Raw genomic sequence first — 24514 nt, 5'->3', positions numbered from 1 at the left:
ACGATGATTGGAAACCCCTATTTTTCTACTTGTAAATAAAAGAATGCACCCCTTGCAAATCTAGTGTGCGCAGCAGCATTTCTTTACACTCACTGGCACATTATAACTTTCTCTTAAATTGTTACAGGGCACGTCTATCCTGGTGACATTACTGATTAATGTGATCCTATATGTGCAAATGTTAATAATAGACTTGGCACTACAGCTACATTATGATGATGCAACTCTTGATAGCACATTGCATGTAGACGAATCTGGTGCGGGGCCAAGTATGTAGAATACCTGGAGTGATCTAAGCACATGTAGACTATAAAAATAAGTTCTGTGGATTCAATGACTTGCAGCAAAATGTAAATGTGGATTTCACCATTGCGGGGTTAAAGGATAATGCCAAACCCCCCCCCTCAAACCCCCAATTAATTATCCGGTATATCCTAGGTGCTCCGGTCCTCTCCACTAGTCCACAAGCCCTCTGCAGCCATTCAAGGTGGAAGAAGACAGAGAGGAGCAGCGGCAATGGAACAGTGAGGGGAATTCTTAGGTTAGTAATGTTTTTGTATGGCATGTGTCTCTATAGGCTAGAATTTTTGTACCATATAACTCCTATAATTTTGACGACTGACAAGTGGATGCTCTATATAAAATATAAACCTTATACATTATTATATAACATTTAAGAAAAAAATTAATGAAAGGAAAAAAAATCAGCAGAGAAACCATCAGACGCGAGGGCAGAGGATAACCAGGTAATGGATCAGAGATTAACCAAGACTCAGGATAAAAAAAGAAACTGTTTACGTCCATTTAACCCAGATTTCACAATGTTGTTCATTGACTGCCAGAGAGGTCAGTCCCCTCTCGTGTCTTTAGCAATATATCCGACCCCGTAGCGTACATCCCGTTCACTTTATGAAGAGTCTCTGCTGCATTTTACACACTGAGTTCGTAGTTAGAAATGGTCAAGCAGACGTAAATATTCATCTGGCGTGAGGTTTACACTAGCTTTGCCTAACTGTTCTGGTCCTCCAATGGCGGACTGCAAAGAAATCACTTACACACAGAGTCCAACGGACCCATAAACTGTAATGGAGTCTGTTGTTATGAAACTGGTGGTGGAGAAAGTCGCCCCTACACTGCACCAAATACTCAGCTGTGAGCCGTCTACTACCAAAGACTCTCTGCCCACATCCCAGACTTCACATCTGCAGACGAGAAGAGGAAACTCTACATCCTACTGGGAGAAGAAGAGGCCACTGTGGAGATCGCTGCCCAATACGTGTCCAGCTGTCACCAAACAAGAGGAAGAAGAGACGCATGGACTATCAAACCACCCATCCCCCATGGACTATTAAACCCCCCTAAGCCTCTCCCATCACCTGTCTACCCCATACCCACCGACACCCAAACGCCCCAAACAAGAACAAGGAGACCCTAAAGACACTCAAACCCCCAACCCACGAACCCCGTACCCATCCCCTTCCACCACCCCCAACCTTCTTTCTGCTTTGGCAACACCAAACGTTCTATTCTTTGGTAATGCTAATAAAGCTCATTTGTTGTTGTTGTTGAGTCCTCTTTGCGGGCCATTTTCCTCTGCCGATGGAGTCTCCAAAGTTGATGTGAACATAGCCTTAGTCTACTGAAAGCAAACCGGCCATACTTGACACGATCAGCCAATAAATGGCCAACTTGTGCAGACTCAGGTGGGTGGCCATAAAAAATCTTTTGTGTATGGCCGGTCTAAGACCCTTCTTCTGCCAAATCCCTCAGTATATCCAGACTCCATCCTGCCATAAGCAGTCGGGTATCAAATGTGGTCCATTGACAGACAAAAAATAACTCCTAGCAACCAGAACTAAGTGATAACCCAAGACCCCCATCCCCATATACAGTATATGAAGGTGGTACCCGTGCAATGCTGATCATCTGTTGCTCCGAGTCCCTCTGAATGATGACTTTCTTTGCCGCGATGGATATGACAAATGGAAACTGACAGAAAGAAAATCTAAAAGAGAAATAAATGTGCACAATATTACTACAGCGGAAGGATCAAACCGAAGAATAAAACGTAACGTTTACAACCACATATACTCCAGTATACATTATATATTTCTGTACGGGGTGAAGACTCCCATTTCAGCTAAAATCCTTACATTCCAGTCACATAAAAAATCAAAAATAAATTTGGTAGTGGTACAAAATATGGTGTAGAAAAAATGTGGCGTACTTCATTAACCCTTAACACGTCTCAGCCCAGACACTTGACATAAATGCACAATTCGGTCTATTTTTAGGTTGGTCTCACTTACAGCATTTTTTGGAAAAACACTACAGTCTCTGATAGGTTTCACATTTCTTAGTGCACTCATGGCTTTGGCTACAACTGCATTTTTTTTTTTTTAAAGGGTGTAAAATAACACGACTTTAAAGGAAAAGACATCAATTTACTGTGTTATGCTTCTTGCAAGTCCTGGGGATGGAACGCGAGACTTCTACTTCTGGTGCTTTCCGAATAATAGGTAGTACACCTACCCCTCAGGCCCCGCAATATCTATAATATAGCGTAACAGTGTTCACTGAGGTCTTCCTTTTAGAAGGTCTCTGCCTAAATCCCACATTAAAAACTACACATTACTAAGGCACCCCATACATATTAGAGGAAGGTAAAACCTCACAACCTTCCAATGTGCACTTGGAGTCAGGAAAAAGAAAAATGACATGTTGGATTTCAATATCCAGGTCCAAACCTAGTAGTCAGGAGATGGGACTCCTTATATTGTAGTGATCTACCGTATGAGTCTCTGCCTTATCATGGCTGTATAGAGCATAGGTCCTTAAAGTGTGAGGCTAGTTTAAAGGGTTTGTCCAGAAATTCAGATTGTATGCTTATAAATATCTGGCTGGCCCCCTCACCGATCAGCTGTACGAGGCTGCTTCAAGTGCCCATACTATACACAACACTGGGCTAGAAGCAGTTGCCACCGTGGCCTGAATAGTGTCCAGGTCCCGATATTGCAGTTCAGCTCCTACTGAAGTCTATGGGAGTACTCCACACGCCATTTCCTGAAATTGTTAGGCTCGGTTCACATCTGCATTTGGGGATTCCTTTTCCCTCTCCGCATGAAAAATGAGCAGAGAAAAGTGCTGCAAACATTTTTTTGTGCGGAAACCACACAGACCCCATTATAGTCTGTGGGGACCGTTGGTTTCTTAAGGTAACCGCTTTTTATACAGATTAGGTTTCCGTTCGGAGGTTCCCCGGGTGGACTTCCACGAACGCAGATGTGAACTTGGCCTTACTTTAAATGTATTAATACTTCACACAAAATACAAAGAGACCTAAAATCGACTTAAACCAACGAAAACCAAAGGCCACCAAAAAAATTCAGGCGCCCCTCCCCCTATAGGTGGATAAAATCTATCCCGGGCCATATGAATGATTATATATTGAATAAATCACAAGTCCCAAACAATTCATTTCATAAGCAACACATGATACCCAAATATAAAAAGCCATACAAATTGAACAAAGGCTTTCAGCACACCACAAATGATCTAATAGGCGGTAAAATATATAAAACTGTATAACTATGTCTCTGCTGCTACATATTGTGCTGTCTTATAGAAAACAAAGAAGCATTACAATATATGTCACGTGTATGAATTTTGTTTTTACACCTGCATTGTATTTTCTTCAAGAAAGTAACAAAGCAGTATAAAATATTGAACATACAGCGATGTCTTGGCTGCTACATGCTGTGCTGTCTTTTATAGAATAAAGATCCATGCTGAGACTACATGGCTGGAATTCCGATTTTTACTGTATCGTATCCTCACATTGTTTGATCTGCACAAATGTACAAACATAGTGACTCTCCTGGGGATAAGAGACGCATGGGGTTGTTTATATCTTCTGTGTTTTACTTTACTATTATCCTAACCAGGGAATATGCAAATACATCACGTCCTCTTGTTATATGGCATTGACTATAGCTGATATTATACAATGTATAGAACACAAATGCCCCCTGACAGTACAACGCTATGGACACTACTGTCATGGGAGACGTTACTCACAGACAGTCAGGAACGCCCTTCTGACAGTGAAGAGCTATCGGTAACTGCACCGATATCTCTTCTCCCAGGACACATAATGGGAAAGCCGATAATGCTCTGAATTCAGTGCACTGTCCGCTTTCTAGCGGTATGTAAAACCGCATGTGCCCGAGGACATGAAAGGTCTCTTTAAAGTCTACATTCAACATGGGAATATAAGAAACTTTGTAATAGATCTTGTTTCCTTTTCCACTTATTCCTCCTCCTGATCTTCACTCAGACATTTGTTTACACAAGTTTGCAGACCTTGCACACAGAAGTCTATGGAGAGGGGAGGGGGATTGATTTATTGCCTCATTCATTCCTCAGCAGTTTTAAAAGAGATTCCTTTAAATTCACACTAGCGTTCATGTTTTTGTTCTTCGGATCCATTTGCGGACCCGATAAACGGAAACCCTATCTGCTTAAAAAGCAGTTACCCGCTGACCCCATAGACTTTAGCAGGGTCTGCCTGGTTTCTGCCTGAAGAATGTGGAGAGAAAAGACTTTTGTCAAGCGGAATGGGGGATGGAATCCCCAAACGTTCACAGAAGTCAGATGTGAACCCAGCCTAACTTGTGTCTTAATCACAGTTTTCTTCGCTCCAGTTAGTACATCAGAAATGGTTCTTGGTCTCCATATAAGGAGTCGGCAGATCTCGGAGTTTGCGGTTTTGGCTGCTTTTCTCCATCATCAAATGTCAGACTGATGAGGAGAAGAGTCTGCGCCATTATTGTCCGGTCACACGTCTTCTTGTCTTGATTAGATGAAAAGGTCACGGAATGGTTTGTAGCAACAGGACCGACAAGAAATACCAGGGAAGGCTCCAAAAGATAAAAAGAAGAAATCTTATAGCAACTCCTCACTGTATTAGAAGGAACTTGGAGACTTGTTATTGTGCTTAGTCACAAAGAGATTCTGCATTTACATTCTAGGTTATATTTAAAGGATAGGTCTCTCTTTTGTTCATAAGAGAGTATTACACCATGCCTCCAGGGTAAACGTAGGTAGTCTGAAAATACACCAGATTTATCACAGTTACTGTTGCCAGATGTTAAAGGGGTTGTCCAATTTCAGACCATTGTATAATGAAAAGTTGTCCAATTTTCCAGTATACTGGCATACTCCAGAAAATGTGGCATATCTAGTTTGGGCTAAATTGTTTTACAACTTGTTAGTGTCTGGTCATAACCAATAATAAATCTGGGTTTGAGGAGTTAACCCTTTAACCCTGTCCACAATATTGATATGAATGATAACTGGGGATATTCCTTTTGATATTGACTTTTTCAATTTCAATAACTCAACACCAAACATGGACAACATACAGACCTATTCAATTGTATGTGTGTATTCATATATCCATGGAAGCCTACAACTCTGTATGACCGTTTTCTGGACACAACGGACGCATTCAAGTAAATGGGGCTGTGAAAACCGTGGACCGCGCACAGAAGCCGTTCATGCATGGTCTGTTTGTCTCCCACCATTGTTGACATGTGCTAACCACATAGATTCAACAAAAGTGGAACACACTATGTGAACAGAGCCTAAGAACAAGGCAGTATTCGTAATTTGGATGGTTACACACCCATGTTTCTGGGTACAGCATAGGGGATACGCCTATTGGGCATTTATTGTGTTTTTAAGAGCCCCATAGGCTCCAAATAGCTAATTCTTTGGGATACCGGCTTATTTCCTAGACTGTCTTATATACTGGAAGGAGACCAGCACTCAAATAACAATATTTAAGGAAAATCCTCTTTTATGTGTTACTATATTTTGTACAGTGCTTCACTTATGTTGTGTATTGTCCTGATCCACATACTGTACATGTCTATGCCAGATTTAGCTAAACCTGTCTGATTACATACTGCGTGTATTACCAGTATAGCAATCATTGGTTACACTCTGCCACCTAGTGGACACTGTTAGTCACTACAGTTTTATAAAACACTAGGACACATTTTGGATTTCAAATACACAAGAGATTAAAAAGTAATTATTCCTGCCATTTATTTACATATACATGAGTCTGTCATGTCCAAAATGTCTCCCAAACCAATAATTGCACCATATATGTCCCTTTAATAAGAGCAGAAACATACCATTGTGGTCACAAAGCAATGCAGAGATAATCATCTTTATACTGATTTGCAAATAAAACACAAGTGCATCAGAGGCGGAGTTTAATTTGCCACACGTGCTCTGAATTTCATCTACATTTAGTACAGATCTGAACTATAACAGCTCTACAGGTTAAAGGGCCATCTGAGATACTTCCTTACTCCAATAGATTTCATAGAGGGTCTATACAAATCTGAAAGACACTTGGAATCTTCTCACTGGTAAATGCTGCCATCTAGTGTCTATTTCACTATGGGGGGGGGGGGGGGGAAGCATAGAGGAAATGATAAGAAATAACTCTTACCTGTGCGTGTTCCCGTAGAATTGCCAGGTCTGATAGTCTTCCATGAGATCAATATGATCCAACGTGGAGTTATAGAAATCAGTGTAAGAAATTAATGGCGGGTTACAAAGCATATTGGCAGAATCTGCAAAGGGATTCAGAAAGTAAGAGTATTATTATAGGATCATACAGTACATGAACCGTCCCGCTGTCCTGCGAGCAAAGTATCCTAGAGGGTATATTTGCAGGCTAGGTTTCCCTTTTATCATTGTGGTCACAATTGTTGAGGGACCTAAAAATCATCAGATAAAGAGTTAACCCTAATTTGAGGTGTCCTCTTCCCACCAAACCGCACCGCCCCGCCCCCATCTTTCCCGAACTGGACATGGTTATTAGAGGTCATTCAGCTGACCCAAAAGCAAATTTTTGAAGAAGGATCAACCATGTTGAAATTCCACATGCACAATTGGGTGTTACTGTGGACGATAGGGAGCGAGTCGGGGAAAAGGTTTCTGACTCCAGATTCCAAAGTAAAATAATTAAAATCACGCGGGGGGGGAGGTCCCTGTGCCCTCTTATAGGGTGTAGTCATGCATATTCATTTAGATACCGATTAAATATTCCGCCTGTCCTACCAGCACACAGGGGCAGAAATACCCCTCTATTGTGCTGCTGGTAGGACAATAGGGAAGTAGCCCTAGAGGATCTATAGTGTCTACGTCTGACTATGGTTCTCAGCCATTTTTTTTTTTAGTTTAGTTACGTTTTTAAAGGGGTTGTCTGGGACTGTGATCTTACCAAGCACAGCTCTGTACTTGTAGCTCAGCTCCATTCATTTACAAGAGACTGCCCTGCAATGGCCTGAGAAGATGGAGCCCAATATCACATTCCCAGGCAACCCCTTTATAAAGAATAAGCAAAAGATCAACCATAATTTTGTTAAAAAAACCAAAAAAAATGTCCGTTTAGCAAGTAAACTTACTTAGTAACGCCAACACTTTGGTTGCAGACGGAATCCACCAGGTACATTTCGCAAGAGGCGGAAACTCTTCAGGTTTAGCAGGAAAGAGGCGCAAGGAGATGAACTGGAGCAGTCTGTCTACGAGTTGTTTAAAACGCTTTTGTGACATCCTGGTAAGAAACATAACAGATAATTCACACATTTACTTTATTTTATGTTTTTTTAATTATCATATGAAAACGTACCTGTAATAAAATCTAATATAAATAAATATATAAAAATCTCAATGTATTATTATAATTATGATACACTCTTTTTAGAAGGCCTCTGACATTCACACCAAGTAAGGGCAACATGGTGGCTCAGTGCTTAGCAGCGCTGGAGTCCTGGGTTTGAATCCCGCCAGGAACAACATCTGAAAGGAGTTTGTATGTTCTCCCCATGTTTGCATGGATTTCCTCCCATTCTACAAAGACATACTAATAGGAGAAAAAAAAAAGCCCATTGTGATCCCTATATGGAGCTCACAATCTACATTAAAAAAAACAAAAAAAAAAACATTCACACCAAGTAAGAAGACTGGTATTGCAGCTCTGTTATAATAAATGGAACTGAGCTGCAATACCAGGCACAAGCCACGGACAGGAGTGGTGCTGATTTTAGAAGTATGCAGCCATACTCTAAACCTAAACAACCACCTTAAAGATCTGTAGATGCTCAGACTAAGATCTGACAAAGGTGTCCCTTTAGGCATACCTCCCAACCGTCCCGATTTCCGTGGGACAGTCACGATTTGGGTGACATGTCCCGCGGTCCCGGTTGGAGGGAGGTATGTCCCGATTTCAACTGCGTCCTCTGGACGCAGATCTGAGTTGAACTCATATGCAGCTGAAGCAAGGAGCTGACAGGTCAGCTCCTCGCTTCGCGCCTCTCTCCCTGACACATATGCGGCTGAAGCGAGGAGCTGACCTGTGTCAGCTCCTGGCTTCGCCGCTGCCGCCGGTCATATGTGTCAGCGAGACCGGCGGCAGCGGCGAAGCGAGGAGCTGACCTGTCAGCTCTTCGCTTCAGCCGCATATGTGTCAGCAAGACCAGCGGCAACGGCGAAGCGAGGAGCTGACACAGGTCAGCTCCTCGCTTCAGCCGCATATGTGTCAGCGAGAGAGGCGCGCAGAGAGCAGCGAGGGAGCGGAGGAGAAGGTAAGTGTAATGTGGAGGTGGAACGTGAACGTGAGGGAGAGGACGGCATGACACTGGGGGCAGAGATGGGGTACATGGATCTGGGAGCAGAGATGGAGGGGACATGAATCTGGGGGCAGAAATGGAGGGACATGAATCTGAGGGCAGAGATGGAGGGACATGAATCTGGGGGCAGAGATGGGGGACATGAAACTGGGGGCAGAGATGGAGAGGACATGAAACTGGGGGCAGAGATGGAGGGGACATGAAACTGGGGGCAGAAATGGAGGGGACATGAAACTGGGGGCAGAGATGGAGGGGACATGAAACTGGGGGCAGAAATGGAGGGGACATGAAACTGGGGGCAGAGATGGAGGGGACATGAATCTGGGGGCAGAGATGGAGGGGACATGAAACTGGGGGCAGAGATGGAGGGGACATGAATCTGGGGGCAGAGATGGAGGGGACATGAATCTGGGGGCAAAGATGGAAGGGGGACATAAAACTGGGGCAGATGAAGGGTGTATATGAAACTGGGGGAGAGATAGAGGGGGGACATATAATTTACGGGTGACTGTAGGAGGATTATACTGTGTGCGGGCACATGAAAAATTAATGAGTGGGCGGAGTCAACACAAAAGTGGGCGGGGCTAAATTTCCCACGGCACGCTACGCGCGCCGGACATTTTATCCCTATTTCAGTTCTTCAAAAGTTGGCAGGTATGCTTTAGGTGATCCCGGCGATCAGTGATCTGTGCTACCGTTACCAGCCGAGAACTGCCATCCAGCCAGCCAGGGGATCATGCCTCTGATGCTTAACTTCTCGCATGGACCGCCTACCAGGCAGCCATTTTGACAAATTGACCAATAGGAACTTGAGAATTTGCATAGTTTCCCAGAATCCTTTGCAACTCTCCCTAAGCTTACTGAACATTGAAAAGAAAAATCAAATGAAGCAAAATCTAAGAAAATGACTAAAAAGCTGGTCTGTGCATTGGGTGGGTGGAGCCTCCAGATTTGGGCCTCTCCTGGCATCGCTGCGGCGTTGCTGGGTCAGGATTCCAGCATCTGAAGTTTCGTACAGGTTTTGGATAATATTGAGCTTCATATTACAGTTTATTTTCTATGTAATTTATAAATATTTTTTTACAATAACATTCAGAAAAACAGAACCTATACTGGCAGATGCCATTGCTGAGTTTCAACTACCACACAGAACAGCAGATCCAAGCCTCTACCAGTAGGCAGCCATGGGCCACACATAGTAGCAGCCTCTAACTGTGCCATCATTCACACCAAGTGCACGAAAAAAGTGAGAGTGCCACTAAAAAAACTTGCTCAGGATGCTTTCTGCCATGAATGCCCATCCCAAAAGGATATAGGCTCCCGACATCGCTCAAGGCTGCTGGGCCATAAGGCACCAAGCGACCCAGATTCACAGTTGGGACGGACTGCCGAAGCAGAAGGTCCCGCTTGCTCTTTTCCCCTTGGGCTGCCATCACCTTAGGGTACTAAGAGCCAATCCTACATCCAGTTTCTCCCTGGGCTGCCACCACCTGGGATACACCTGTCCTCAAATCCCTCGCCCACCTTCACCGAAGCAGAGAAAGGTCACTGAAGGAAGGGAGAGCCTATTACAGACTCGCAGCCCCTCCACTAGATGTCGGGAAGGTCCCAAAAGGGCACCACATCCCTTCTTCCACACAAAAAAGACGTGAATGAGTGACAAATCAAAACGTGACTAAAAGACTAAACAAGTGATAGAGTGCCCTTTCAGGCCGGATCAGACCAGCCGGATCTATAGAAATTTCCCAGGATTGGAAAACCAGGCATAAGGAGTGGGTGTCACAAAGGTGTGTATAGTGCAATAGCAATATGCCAAAGCTCAGTGGGATCCCATCCCCAGTGATCTAAGGCACCCCAGGGAGCACTCGGCACCCTCAGGGCACTGCACTGCACTAGAAGCCTTCGAGACGCTTCCCCGGCCCCCAGCCAAGATCTCCAGGAGCCCTGGCGCTAGCTCCTGGTGGTCATGTTGCCACCATCCATAGCTTTTGCAGGTTCCCTACAGTGAGTCCATGCCACGCCATCTGTCAGTTTCTGCACTTCGCCTTGGGCGGCAAAAGGGGCAGGTTCACCCCTGATGGCCAGCAAGGGGCAGCCTGTCTATCACAGAAGACCATGCTTCTGGTGCTTGCCTTCTGACCTATAAAAGCCTACCTGGCAGCCATTTTGAAAAAAACTGACCAATAGGAACTTAAGGAATTTGCATAATTTCCCAGAATCCTTTGCTGGAACTCTCTTTAAGCTTACTGAATGGTGGAAAGAATGACCCATTATCACAAGTGTTGCTGTCAATGATACTGAGCTGCAATATCAAGCACAACCCATAGCAGGGAGTGGTGCTGGTTGTTTGCAGCTGTGTTTCTCTAAACCTAAACAACCACCTTAAAGATCTGTAGATGCTCAGACTAAGATCTGACGAAGGTGTCCCTTTCGGTGATCCTGGCGATCAGTGATCTGTGCTGACGTTACCAGCTGAGAACTGAGTGATGGCCAGCCAGTATCACATTTTATCATGCCTCTGGAGCTTAGCTTCTGACAGGCACCGCCTACCTAGCAGCCATTTTGAAAAATTGACCAATAGGAAAATGAGAATTTGCATAATTTCCCAGAATCCTTTGCTGGAACTCTCCCTAAGCTTACTGAACATTGGAAATAATAAATCAAATGAAGCAAAATGTAAGAAAATGGATAAAAAGCTGGTCTGTGCAGTCGGTGGGCGGGGCCTCCTAATTAGGTACTCTGCCAACATGGCAGCAGGGTCGCTGCGTCAGTATTTCAGCAGCTGAAATTTTCAGCAATTAAAAAGAAAAACTTTTAGATGTGTTTGGATGTTACAGACCTTCGTTTCACAGTTTATTGTCTTTGCAATGAAATTCTGAGAAACAGCCAAGACTGTAAAGGACAGGTGTCACTGCCCAGTCACCACACTTAGCAGCAGCACAAGGCCTCTACTAGCAGGCAGACATGGAGCAGTCCACGCTTATCCCAAGAGTGCACAACGCACACTAAATATAAAAGGGGAGACAGCAACCTCACAGGGACAACCTCAGAGCAACATTCATTGAACTTAAGGAGAGTGAACTTAACTCAAGCAGTGCATTATGGGAATTTATGTAAATCTAAAGGGCTTCTCTCTCTAAGCTTATTGAATGGTGGAAAGAATAACACGTTTTCACGACGGTTGCAATAAGTGAAACCGAGCTGCTCTCCTAAGTACCACCCGTAGACCGGAGTGGCGTTTGTGTGTTTGTAGCCATGTTTCTCTAAACCTAAACAACCATCTTAAAGATCACTTTAAAGATCTGTAGGTGCTCTGGCAAACGGTGATCTGTGCTACCATTACCAGCCGAGAGCTAGGTGATGGCCAGCCAGCATTGATCCCGGCAGTTGGTGATCTCTGCTACCATTACCAGCTGAGTGAGGGCCAGCTAGAATAACAGGGCATCATGCCTCTTCAGCCTACCTTCTAACATGGACCGCCTACCTGACAGCCATTTTGAAAAACTGACCAATAGGAAGGTGAGAATTTGCATAATTACCCAGAATCCTTTGCAGGAACTCTCCCTATGCTTAATGAACGTTGAAAATAATAAATCAAATGAAGCAAAATCCAAGAAAACGGCTAAAAAACTGGTCTGTGCAGTTGATGGGCGGAGCCTCCTGATTCGGTCTTCTACCGGCAGGGTCGCCGGGTCATAATTTCAGCAGCTGAAAATTTGAGCAAAAAAATAATGTTTGACTAACACGTAGTTTGTTTTCATGGTCTTTGTTCTTTACTATAATATTCTGAGGAACAGCCAAGACGGTGTAGACCGGCAGGTGCCACTGCCCACACTCAGTCACCACACTTAGCAGCAGCCCAAGGCCGCTACTAGCAGGCAGACATGGCGCGGTCCGCTCTGACCCCAAGAGTGCACAACGCACTCTAAATGTAAAAGGGGGACAGCGCCCTCACAGGGACAACCTCAGAGCAACATTCATTGAACTTAAGGGGAGTGAACTTAACTCAAGCAGTGCATTATGGGAATTTATGTAAATCTAAAGGGCTTCTATTATAATTTTACTACTGAGGAGGAGCCTCACATAAGTCCTCCTCCCAGGTCGTCTCACCACTTATAGTGCACCATGGAGCAAGGCCCAATGACTCCATCAGCCTTCTTGTGCTTAAGTTCCTTAACTTTGCTTCTGTCCATGTTCAGGCAAATCTCAAACATTTTCACAACTCTTGTAATAGATGGAATGGAGCTGCAATATCAGGCACAAGCCATGGACAGCAGTGGCACTGTTTTTTGAAGTATGCAACCATGTTTCTCTAAACCTAAACAACCCTTTAAAGATCTATCAATGCTCAGACTAAGCTCTGACAAAGGTGTCCCTTTAAGTGATCTCAGTGATGTGTGCTACCATTACCATATGATGGCCAGCATGGGGCAGCCTGTGCATCACTGAAGACCATGCTTCTGGAGGTTGCCTTCCGACTTATAAGAGCCTACCTGGCAGCCATTTTGAAAAATTGACCAATAGGAACTTAAGGAATTTGCATAATTTCCCAGAATCCTTTGCCGGAGCTCTCTCTCTAAGCTTATTGAATGGTGGAAAGAATAACACGTTTTCACAACGGTTGCAATAAGTGAAACTGAGCTGCTGTACTAAGTACCACCCGTAGACCGGAGTGGTGCTGTGTGTTTGCAGCCATGTTTCTCTAAACCTAAACAACCACCTTAAAGATCACTTTAAAGATCTGTAGGTGCTCTGGCAAACGGTGATCTGTGCTACCATTACCAGCCGAGAGCTAAGTGATGGCCAGCCAGCATTGATCCCGGCAGTCGGTGATCTCTGCTACCATTACCAGCTGAGTGAGGTCCAGCTAGAATCACAGAATCATGCCTCTTCAGCCTACCTTCTAACATGGACCGCCTACCTGGCAGCCATTTTGAAAAACTGACCAATAGGAAGGTGAGAATTTGCATAATTACCCAGAATCCTTTGCAGGAACTCTCCCTAAGCTTAATGAACGTTGAAAATAATAAATCAAATGAAGCAAAATCCAAGAAAATGGCTAAAAAACTGGTCTGTGCAGTTGATGGGCGGAGCCTCCTGATTCGGTCTTCTACCGGCAGGGTCGCCGGGTCATGATTTGAGCAGCTGAAAATTTGAGCCAAAAAAATGTTTGAGATACATTTGAATAACCCGTAGTTTGTTTTCATGGTCTTTGTTCTTTACTATAATATTCTGAGGAACAGCCGAGACGGCGTAGACCGGCAGGTGCCACTGCCCACACTCAGTCACCACACTTAGCAGCAGCCCAAGGCCGCTACTAGGAGGCAGACATGGCGCGGTCCGCTCTGACCCCAAGAGTGCACAACACACTCTAAATGTAAAAGGGGGACAGCGACCTCACAGGGACAACCTCAGAGCAACATTCATTGAACTTAAGGAGAGTGAACTCAGGCAGTGCATTATGGGAATTTATGTAAATCTGAAGGGCTTCTAATCTTATTACTGAGGAGGAGCCTCACATAAGTCCTCCTCCCAGGTCATCTCACTACTTATAGTGCACCATGGAGCAAGGCCCAATGACTCCATCAGCCTTCTTGTGCTTAAGTTCCTTAACTTTGCTTCTGTCCATGTTCAGACAAATCTCAAGGATTTTCACAACTGTTGTAATAAATGGAACCGAGTTGTAATGTCAGGCACAACTCGGAGACGGGAGTGGTGCTGGTTTTAGAAGTATGCAGCCATGTTTCTCTAAATCTAAACAACCCTTCAAAGATCTTTCAATGCTCAGACTAAGGGCAAGTTTGCACCAGCGCCTGATCTCCGTTCTCAAAGTTTCCGTTTTCTACCGGCAGAAGGCGGAAGCCTGGCAGACAGTGTCCGGCCGTGAGCGCCCATGAGCGTTTTGTGCTCTCCGCGGCAGAAGTTTTTTTGTTTTTCTTTAACCGGACACAAAGTCCTGCATGTCCAACTTTGTGTCTGGTTAAAAAACAAAAAAAACGGTTTTGCCGCAGACAGCACAAAACGCTCACGGCCGGACACTTTTCAAACCTATTCAAATGAATGGGTTTGAAAAATGACTGCAGGTTTCCGTCTCCTGTCCAGTTTTGGGGCAGGAAAAGGAAACCTGCATGATGGAGACCGGGGCGCAGGTGTGAGCCCACCCTAAGCTCTTCCAAAGGTGTCCCTTTAAGTAATCTCAGTGATGTGTGCTACCATTACCATATGATGGCCAGCAAGGGGCAGCCTGTCTATCACAGAAGACCATGCTTCTGGTGCTTGCCTTCTGACCTATAAAAGCCTACCTGGCAGCCATTTTGGAAAAAATTGACCAATAGGAACTTAAGGAATTTGCATAATTTCCCAGAATCCTTTGCTGGAACTCTCTTTAAGCTTACTGAATGGTGGAAAGAATAACCCATTTTCACACGTGTTGCAGTCAATGATACTGAGCTGCAATATCAAGCACAACCCATAGCAGGGAGTGGTGGTGCTGGTTGTTTGCAGCCGTGTTTCTCTACTCCTAAACAACCACCTTAAAGATCTGTAGATGCTCAGACTAAGATCTGACGAAGGTGTTCCTTTAGGTGATCCTGGCAATCAGTGATCTGTACCATCGTTACCAGCTGAGAACTGAGTCACGGCCAGCCAGTATCACAGGGCATCATGCCTCTGGAGCTTAGCTTCTGACATGGACCGCCTACCTGGCAGCCATTTTGAAAAATTGACCAATAGGAATGTGAGAATTTGCATAATTTTCCCAGAATCCTTTGCTGGAACTCTCCCTAAGCTTACTGAACATTGAAAATAGTAAATCAAATGAAGCAAAATGTAAGAAAATGGCTAAAAAGCTGGTCTGTGCAGTCGGTGGGCGGGACCTACTGATTCGGTCCTCTACCCACATGGTGGCGATGAGATGGGTCAGGATTCCAGCATCTGTAATTTTCAGTGATTAAAAAGTAACCTTTCAGACACATTTGGACAATACAGACCCTCATTTCATGGTCTTTGTAATTTACAGTAAAATTCTGAGATTCAGCCAAGACTGTAAAGAGCAGGTGTCACTGCCCAGTCACCACACTTAGCAGCAGCACAAGGCCTCTACTAGCAGGCAGACATGGAGCAGTCCACGCTGATCTCAGGAGTACAGAAGACACTCCACAAGTAAAAGAGAGAGCCAGCAAGCTCACAGGGACAACCTCAGAGCAACATTCATTGAACTTAAGGAGAGTGAACTTAACTCAGGCAGTGCATTATGGGAATTTATGTAAATCTGAAGGTCTTCTAATCTTATTACTGAGGAGGAGTCTCACATAAGTCCTCCTCCCAGGTCGTCTCACCACTTATAGTGCACCATGGAGCAAGGCCCAATGACTCCATCAGCCTTCTTGTGCTTAAGTTCCTTAACTTTGCTTCTGTCCATGTTCAGACAAATCTCAAGGATTTTCACAACTGTTGTAATAAATGGAACCGAGCTGTAATATCAGGCACAACTCGGAGACTGGAGTGGTGCTGGTTTTAGAAGTATGCAGCCATGTTTCTCTAAACCTAAACAACACTTCAAAGATCTATCACTGCTCAGACTAAGGGCAAGTTCACACCTGCACCTGATCTTCGTAAGGGAGCCTTCACATGGAGTAAACGCGCGTGTATTTATGCAAAATACACATGTAAAAATAAGACTCTCTTTGATTTCAATTATATTTTTTACACGTGTAAAAATATACCTGTAAAATGTCATTGAAATTCAATGGGACTCTTATTTTTACACGTGTATTTTGCAAAAATACACGTGCGTTTACTCCATGTGAAGGCTCCCTTATCCAGGTTTCCATTTTCTGCTGGCAGAAGACGGAAACCTTGCAGACAGTGTTTGGCCGTGAACACCCGTGAGCGTTTTGTGCTCTCTGTAGCGAAACCATTTTTTTTTTTTTTTTTTTTTACCCAGACACAAAGTCCTGTACTTTGTGTCCGGTTAAAAAAAAAAAAAAAAAAAAAAATGGTTTTGCCACAGAGAGCACAAAACACTCACAGCCGGACACTTTTCAAACCCATGAAAAATGACTGCAGGTTTCCATCTCCTGTCCAGTTTCGGAGACCGGGGCGTAGGTGTGAACCCACCCTAAGCTCTTACAAAGGTGTCCCTTTAAGTGATCTCAGTGATCTGTGCTACCATTACCATATGATGGCCAGCATGGGGCAGCCTGTCTATCACAGAAGACCATGCTTCTGGTGCTTGCCTTCTGACCTATAAGAGCCTACCTGGCAGCCATTTTGGGAAAAAATTGACCAATAGGAACTTAAGGAATTTGCATAATTACCCAGAATCCTTTGCTGGAACTCTCTTTAAGCTTACTGAATGGTGGAAAGAATAACCCATTTTCACAAGTATTGCAGTCAATGATACTGAGCTGCAATATCAAGCACAACCCATAGCCGGGAGTGGTGCTGGTTGTTTGCAGCCGTGTTTCTCTAAACCTAAACAACCACCTTAAAGATCTGACGAAGGTGTCCCTTTAGGTGATCCTGGCGATCAGTGATCTGTGCTGACATTACCAGTTGAGAACTGAGTGATGGCCAGCCAGTATCACAGGGCATCATGCCTCTGGAGCTTACCTTCTGACATGCACCGCCTACCTGGCACCCATTTTGAAAAATTGACCAATAGGAATGTGAGAATTTGCATAATTTTCCCAGAATCCTTTGCTGGAACTCTCCCTAAGCTTACTGAACATTGAAAATAATAAATCAAATGAAGCAAAATCTAAGAAAATGGATAAAAAGCTGGTCTGTGCAGTCAGTGGGCGCGTCCTACTGATTTGGTTATCTAGCGAAATGGAGGCGTGCTGCGTCAGAATTCCAGCAGCTAAAATTTTCAGCAATTAAAAAAGAAAACCTTTCAGATACGTTTGGATGATATGGACCCTCATTTCATGGTCTTTGTAATTTACAGTAAAATTCTGAGATTCAGCCAAGACTGTAAAGAACAGGTGTCACTGCCCAGTCTCAGTCACCACACTTAGCAGCAGCACAAGGCCTCTACTAGCAGGCAGACATGGCCCAGTCCACGCTGACCTCAGGAGTGCAGAAGACACTCCACAAGTAAAAGAGAGAGTCAGCAAGCTCACAGGGACCACCTCAGAGCAACATTCATTGAACTTAAGGAGAGTGAACTTAACTCAGGCAGTGCATTATGGGAATTTATGTAAATCTGAAGGTCTTCTATTCTTATTACTGAGGAGGAGTCTCACATAAGTCCTCCTCCCAGGTCATCTCACTACTTATAGTGCACCATGGAGCAAGGCCCAATGACTCCATCAGCCTTCTTGTGCTTAAGTTCCTTAACTTTGCTTCTGTCCATGTTCATGCATTCTTACAAGTGATTAGCTCAGTTTATGAGGACACCCAGTTATCTATCACTACATTCCCCTCTTCTTTTTTTTTTTTTTTTTTTTGTGCCCAAAACTGTGCCAATGTTACACCCAGTGCCACAAAAAAAAACAAAAAAAAAAAAAAAAAAAACATACGGGATTTGTCTGTCACGAAAGTCCATCTCCAAAGAAAATGGGCTCCTGGCTCCCCCTGACCTCTAGCCGAAAAGGCACCATGAGGCCAACAACCTTATACATGGGTAACTTCATTGGGAAATCTATTTATCCAAAGTAAGCACGTGAAACTGCCGGAGGTGCTGGACTAGGGCCCACCGTGCAGGAGCAGACCGAACGCTGTGGAGATGAGAATGGAGAAAGCACTTTGGGCATGTTGCTGGGGGATGCAGTTAGTAATCAGTTCTGCCAATGGTTTTTGCACTGGGCTGCCGTTGGGGACTGACAGAACACTGTTGAAGCTGGCAACACGACCACCTGGCCCTTCGGTGCCAGTGGATCTTGGCTGGGGGCCGAGGAGCACTCGAAGGCCTCTTGTGTTGTGCCCTGGGGGCTGAGTGGACCCCGGGGTGCCTTAGACCACTGGGCATGGGAAACCCACTGGTTTTTGGCACATTACGTGGCACAAGTTTACACCTTTTTGAGCACCCCACTCCCTATGCCTGGTTTACCAGAGCGGGAGAATTTTTATATATCTGGCGGTAAACCGGGCCTTGACTGGCACTTTACCACATTGTTTAATTGTTTTTCACCTCTTTTGTCCACTTTGTCACTTTTTTGTGTTCAACGAAGGGATGCTGTACCTTATTGGGACACCCCCGACGCTCATCTGGAGGTGAAGTCTGTAATGGGCTTCCCTCCTGTCTCTTGGTGATCCTCCCTGGGTCGACTGGGGAGGACGCAGGTCTTTTGGTCTGACTCCAGGAGTATCCTAGGTGGTGGCAGCCCAAGGAGAAACTGGACAAGGGTCAGTCCGTAGTACCCTAGGTGGTGGCAGCCCAAGGGGAAAAGGACAGTTGCAGGCTTTCGGCTGTTAGCTCACCAGTACTCGACTCTGCTTGGCGCCTTTTGGGCCTTGTGGGGAAGGGTAAGTCTGGAACCCCCCCTTTTTGGGGAAGGGTAAGTTTTTGACAGACAGCATCCTGGGCACGTTTTTTTTTTGTGGCACTCCCACTTTTTTCGTGCACTGGGTGTTTACTATGGCACTGTGTGAGGCCTTCGATAAAAAAAAAAAAAAAATCTATTTACCCAAAGGAGTGTAAAAGGCAATGCACATTGGGAAAGCATGCAAATGTGATGGGGTGACGGTCCATCTGTTACATTCATGTTCCAAAAGTCTTTGTTGTTCTCAGTTCCATCTTAGAGATTGGGGGAGGAGTATTACGGTCATGCAAATAGCTGAAATCTCCTGCAGTATAATATAGTATATGAACATAAATTCATTTGTCTTTGTATTTATTTACTGATCAATAAAATATTTTTGTATATTTTTACTTATGTTGAGCACTTCCATCCTTTTTTCTTTGTGTGATTGATGCATTCGGTAGGTTCTCGGAGTGCGATTTTGTTATTATACCGACATACATTGTTTTTGGGCCACATGTGGTTATAGAGGATTTTTTCCCCTATTTTCCCAATTATGCCATGCTTTTGTTGTTATTCATTCTTTTATATGAAGAATAGAATCCTCTATGTCTAGAATGGACAAGTCAAGGAGAGGTGATAAAAGCAAATTATGCCATATACATAAAAGATCATTCAGAACACAACATAATGTTATATTTGCACATACGGGATTGTTATTAATAGATCAGTCATCCCACATTTCTGCACAGAATAAAGCAATGCCCCCAGTTACCCCCTGAGATCAATAAGCTCCTATTGTTTTTAATGGATAATGGCAGTCAACACACACCTCTGCAGGGGAAACAAAGCCTTGCACTCCAAGTACTCCAAACAATCAATGTCCATTGTGCTCAATGGCTGCTTGTGATTCTCTACAGAGTGGCTCTCAACCTTATTCAGTGAAGTATAAAGAGAAAATGTCTCAGAGGACTTCCAAAGTAGTGATCACTTAGAAATGTTACTAAAATAAGGCTTTGATTTTTTGAGCTTGCATTAACTATTATGTAAAGCCCCCCATGTAATATAATGGCCCTCACACATCTGTGCTCCACATGTAAAATAAGAACCCTAACAGTGCCATAACAGCCCTCCCATACAGTATAATGTCCCTGAGCCGCCCCTTCATGCAGTATAAAGTCCATGAGTGGCCCTTACATTAATACAATCGCACATACATAGGGATTTTCTTAAAATATCGAGTTTGGCTGAATCCGATATTTTAGGGGGGTTGTCACACACTAACTACAACGGTACTCGAAGGATCTGAGTATAATTGGTGGAGGATGCAGGGATGTGAATAAACATAAGGACAGTGTTATTTACCTGTCCTAGGCTTCAGTGCTTCTCCCCATAGTCCTCTGGCCTACAGAGATGACATCTCTGTAGGCCGGAGGAGAAGAGGGAGAAGCACCAGAGACCAGGGCAGGTAAGTAACACTGTTTTTATGTTTAATTACCTCCCCGTAGCCTCCACTAATTATACTCAGACCCTTAAAGTACAGTTCTAGTTCGTGTGTGACAAACTCTGATATCTCTGTAGGCCGGAGGAGAAGAGGGAGAAGCACCAGAGACCAGGGCAGGTAAGTAACACTGTTTTTATGTTTAATTACCTCCCCGTAGCCTCCACTAATTATACTCAGACCCTTAAAGTACAGTTCTAGTTCGTGTGTGACAAACTCTGATATCTCTGTAGGCCGGAGGAGAAGAGGGAGAAGCACCAGAGACCAGGGCAGGTAAGTAACACTGTTTTTATGTTTAATTACCTCCTCGCAGCCTCCACTAATTATACTCAGATTACTCACATTATATTTCTCTCACTTTGGCACTTAAGCCCAGGGATAGTTGGACATACCTCCAGGGGTACACATACCGTACCTGAGAGAACCACTGCTCTAGAGGAGTGAGTTGCTGTTAGCTAATAGAGAAAAGGCCCAATTGTGGGATCTACATCTATCGGCTTAAAGAAGACCTTTCACCACATACACTAACTCCAACTCTTTCCATCCTTTATTGGGTGCTTTTCTATTGATTCTGGTACAGTTGGAATTTTTTCTGTAGCTCCCACCATTCCTGAACAATCAGGGCTTGTTCAGGGCTGAACAATCTTGGGTTCCTGATATGTTAACTAGACTTTGTGTTAAGTGAGTAAGGTAAGGAGTCGTGAATCTGTAACTTACACCGCTCACCTCTGATTGGAGCTCTGACTTGACATTAGAGAGTCCAGTTATCATATCATGAACCAAAGGTAACTGATTCTGATACAGTTGCATTTTTTTCTCTAGCTCTCGCCAATCCTCAGCTATCGGTGCAGAGGAGCAGTCCCTATTAAAGTCTGCATTCAGCAAAGGCTGAAAGCAGTCCCACTGTTTGTTGTAGTTCACAGCGAGTTAGACACCGGTTATATTGGAGCAATTAACCCAATGCAACTACACCACGAGTGTCCCTAACCTTACAGAGGTATTTTGGTGTCAGCAAATAAGGTCAGTCATTGTATACTCCTGTGTCCTGGTCCCATTAAAGACACTCAGAGATCTTTATAAAAACAGAGAGGAATTAGTACAGAAAGTACACTGAAAACTTTTAGAAAGAATACAAAGCCAAACCTCTATTTGCTGTAACCGTAATAACCCTTTAATTAAAAAATAGAATTAAATATAACCTCATTTACTCAGTCACGAAAGAAATTAAAATTGCCACAGAAATGTCACGGTTTTTCATATGAAAGTGAAAAGTAGAAAAATTCTAATTTCATGGTTGTAAATGGCTTGTGCCCTCGCTCTGCTCGATAGTGTAACTTTGGAGATTTTGCAGTATTTGTCTTACTTTTTGAACCAGTGAATTAATAAATTATGGTCGGCATCGGACAAAGTGGCGATCTGTCGGAGTAGGTGAGCGTAGATGACGTAAGTAGAGGTACTGCTGAACTGCGGATTCTGAAAAAACGGAGAAGAAAGGTGATTAGAAGGTTTCAAGATGAAAAATATTTGGGCAGTGTCAAAGCAAAGTTCCTGATGGTTTTACCTGTGTCAGGATAAAGTAGGCTCGAAGGTCGTCTTTAGTTCTTGGTCTGAGAAATAAAAAATTTTTAAAAAAAAATAACGTACTGTGTTATAGAATATATTAAATAGGCTACAAAGTTTTTACGCCAAAAATGGCGGCCCCACATTCACTACATAGATTGTTATGCACAAAAAAAAAAATCAGCCCCCCAGGTAAATGGGTTTGTGGGTTCAGCTTCAGAAATACCTTATTTTGAGTAACCCAGTTATTCCATCATTTTTCATGTTTTTAGCCATATGTAGAGCCCATATTATGGGAAAAAGAATTATTACGTAATTAGACAGGAAATGTCAATCTTTTTCATGCTCTATAGATTCCAAGTATCCTTCCTGGTGCTGCTGCTAATCTGTGCTGATGGTGGCAGGTCTGGACAAAATCAGTCTCCTTCCCCCTCTGGTAGCTGACAATATAGTCCCATCTTAAATCCCCTTGTAGAATATCTGCCCTGTAAACCACCAATACTCTGCATCTCCCCTGACAAGCAAAATGGAGAATACAAAGCTCTTGGCTTCTGCTACCAGCTGCTGCTAATCTGTGCTGATGGTGGCAGGTCTGGACAAAATCAGTCTCCTTCCCCCTCTGGTAGCTGACAATATAGTCCCATCTTAAATCCCCTTGTAGAATATCTGCCCTGTAAACCACCAATACTCTGCATCTCCCCTGACAAGCAAAATGGAGAATACAAAGCTCTTGGCTTCTGCTACCAGCTGCTGCTAATCTGTGCTGATGGTGGCAGGTCTGGACAGAATGAGTCTCCTTCCCCCTCTGGTAGCTCACAATATAGTTATAGTCCCATCTTAAATCCCCTTGCAGACTATCTGCCCTGTAAACCACTGATACTCTGATTCTCCCCTGACAAGCAAACTGGAGAACACACAGATCTTGGCTTCTGCTATCAGCACTGGACAGAGTAGTAACACAGAATATAGATTTTTTTTCAGCGATTTCCATTACAATTGTATATAAAATCCGTTCTTCATCAGTCCACAAACAGGTGTAGTTTTACAACATTGTATATAAAGTATACAGAACTAGATCTTACCCTTTCCATTCCCTTAATAGACTGTTAATTATTCCTTTTAATACTGTTTTCTGGATATCTTGAGTCTAAGAAATGAAATACATTAAAATATAGTTTAACATACGGAGCAATCCTTATTTTACTCTTTTATTATAATGCCAGCTCAACCATCTATTCCCCATTTGTATTGACAAGTCCCTCTAGCAAACTGTTCACCGGTCACAGGTTGGGTAGACATGATGGCAGCTGAAAAGAATATTGTGCACCTACGAGGCCAAGGGTGGTGCGTCCCAGTCGCATCCATCAGGCACTTAAGTCAGGACGTGCCTGTAATTTCTTATATGAAGAAATCGCAATTGCATAAGTGCATCCAGGTAATTTGCACATGAAGAATGTGACCAGGACACACCGTCTAAGGGCAATCTTTAACACAACTTTGTTATCCTGATCGGTAATTGGCCATAAATAGTTAATAATTTATCATTTACTAGATTCTCTCTTCATGAACACCCCACCTTTCCCAGAGTTAGATCATCGAAAGTTACTTTTGCAGCTTTGACCTATGGTTAGGTTTGCCATGTGGCCAGATTAAAAGGGTATGTCCCATCCAGATTAAAGGGGTATGTCCCATCCACATCAACAATCTCTATGTGTAATAGCTAAGAATATTTATTGTTTGGATGTAAAGTGTACGGGCAGCATACAGGAGCAACAGTGGCAGTACAAAGAACATAGGGGCAAGGGCGTAACTTGGGGTGCAGAGGGTGCAGTTGCATCGGGGCCCAGTATTGAGATTGCAGTTTCCATCTGGCCCATGAGCCAAGGACACCCACAGGTTAACCCTAACCACACTAAGGTGGATTAAACTCCTTAGCACCCATAACCATCACTATCAAGAATTCACTGTAGGGATGGGGTAGGGGCCCTGGACAAAAGATGTCATGGAGGCCCAGAAGACTTAAGTTATGCCACTGCACGGGGAAACCTACTCACGCACAAGTTCAGTTCTACTTTTTCCAGCATTGCACCACAACTATACAGACACACAAATTGGATTCCCGCGCTGTGGGATTCATACAGGGGGCATTTCTGATACTTACAGTACTTAATAAGGCATCGTAGACCGTGTTCAATAGCTTTGTATTGATTCTAGAATCTTCAACAGTGTTAAGAGAAGCGTTCACATCCCTCTGCAAAGAAACCCCGACAATACAG

The 24514-nt window shown here is 43.8% G+C and overlaps 1 protein-coding gene across 1 annotated transcript in view; it reads right to left on the bottom strand.

Annotated features, from left to right (window-relative positions):
• The window catches only part of HECTD2 (HECT domain E3 ubiquitin protein ligase 2), an 80567-nt gene that overhangs the window by 19303 nt on the left and 36750 nt on the right, over positions 1–24514 (bottom strand). The window contains exons 5-11 of the mRNA XM_075257934.1: positions 24400–24489; positions 23321–23385; positions 22240–22285; positions 22042–22151; positions 7488–7636; positions 6527–6650; positions 1909–2005 (exon numbers count right to left, since the gene is read on the bottom strand). Of these exons, the coding sequence (XP_075114035.1) occupies positions 1909–2005; positions 6527–6650; positions 7488–7636; positions 22042–22151; positions 22240–22285; positions 23321–23385; positions 24400–24489 (681 nt within the window). The remainder of the gene's footprint in view (positions 1–1908; positions 2006–6526; positions 6651–7487; positions 7637–22041; positions 22152–22239; positions 22286–23320; positions 23386–24399; positions 24490–24514) is intronic.

Source organism: Leptodactylus fuscus, chromosome 10 (genome assembly GCF_031893055.1).
Source record: "Leptodactylus fuscus isolate aLepFus1 chromosome 10, aLepFus1.hap2, whole genome shotgun sequence".
In the NCBI taxonomy this organism is placed as follows: domain Eukaryota; kingdom Metazoa; phylum Chordata; class Amphibia; order Anura; family Leptodactylidae; genus Leptodactylus; species Leptodactylus fuscus.
Note: the sequence above shows the minus strand (reverse complement) of the source record. Positions and strands in the feature narration are given on the sequence as shown.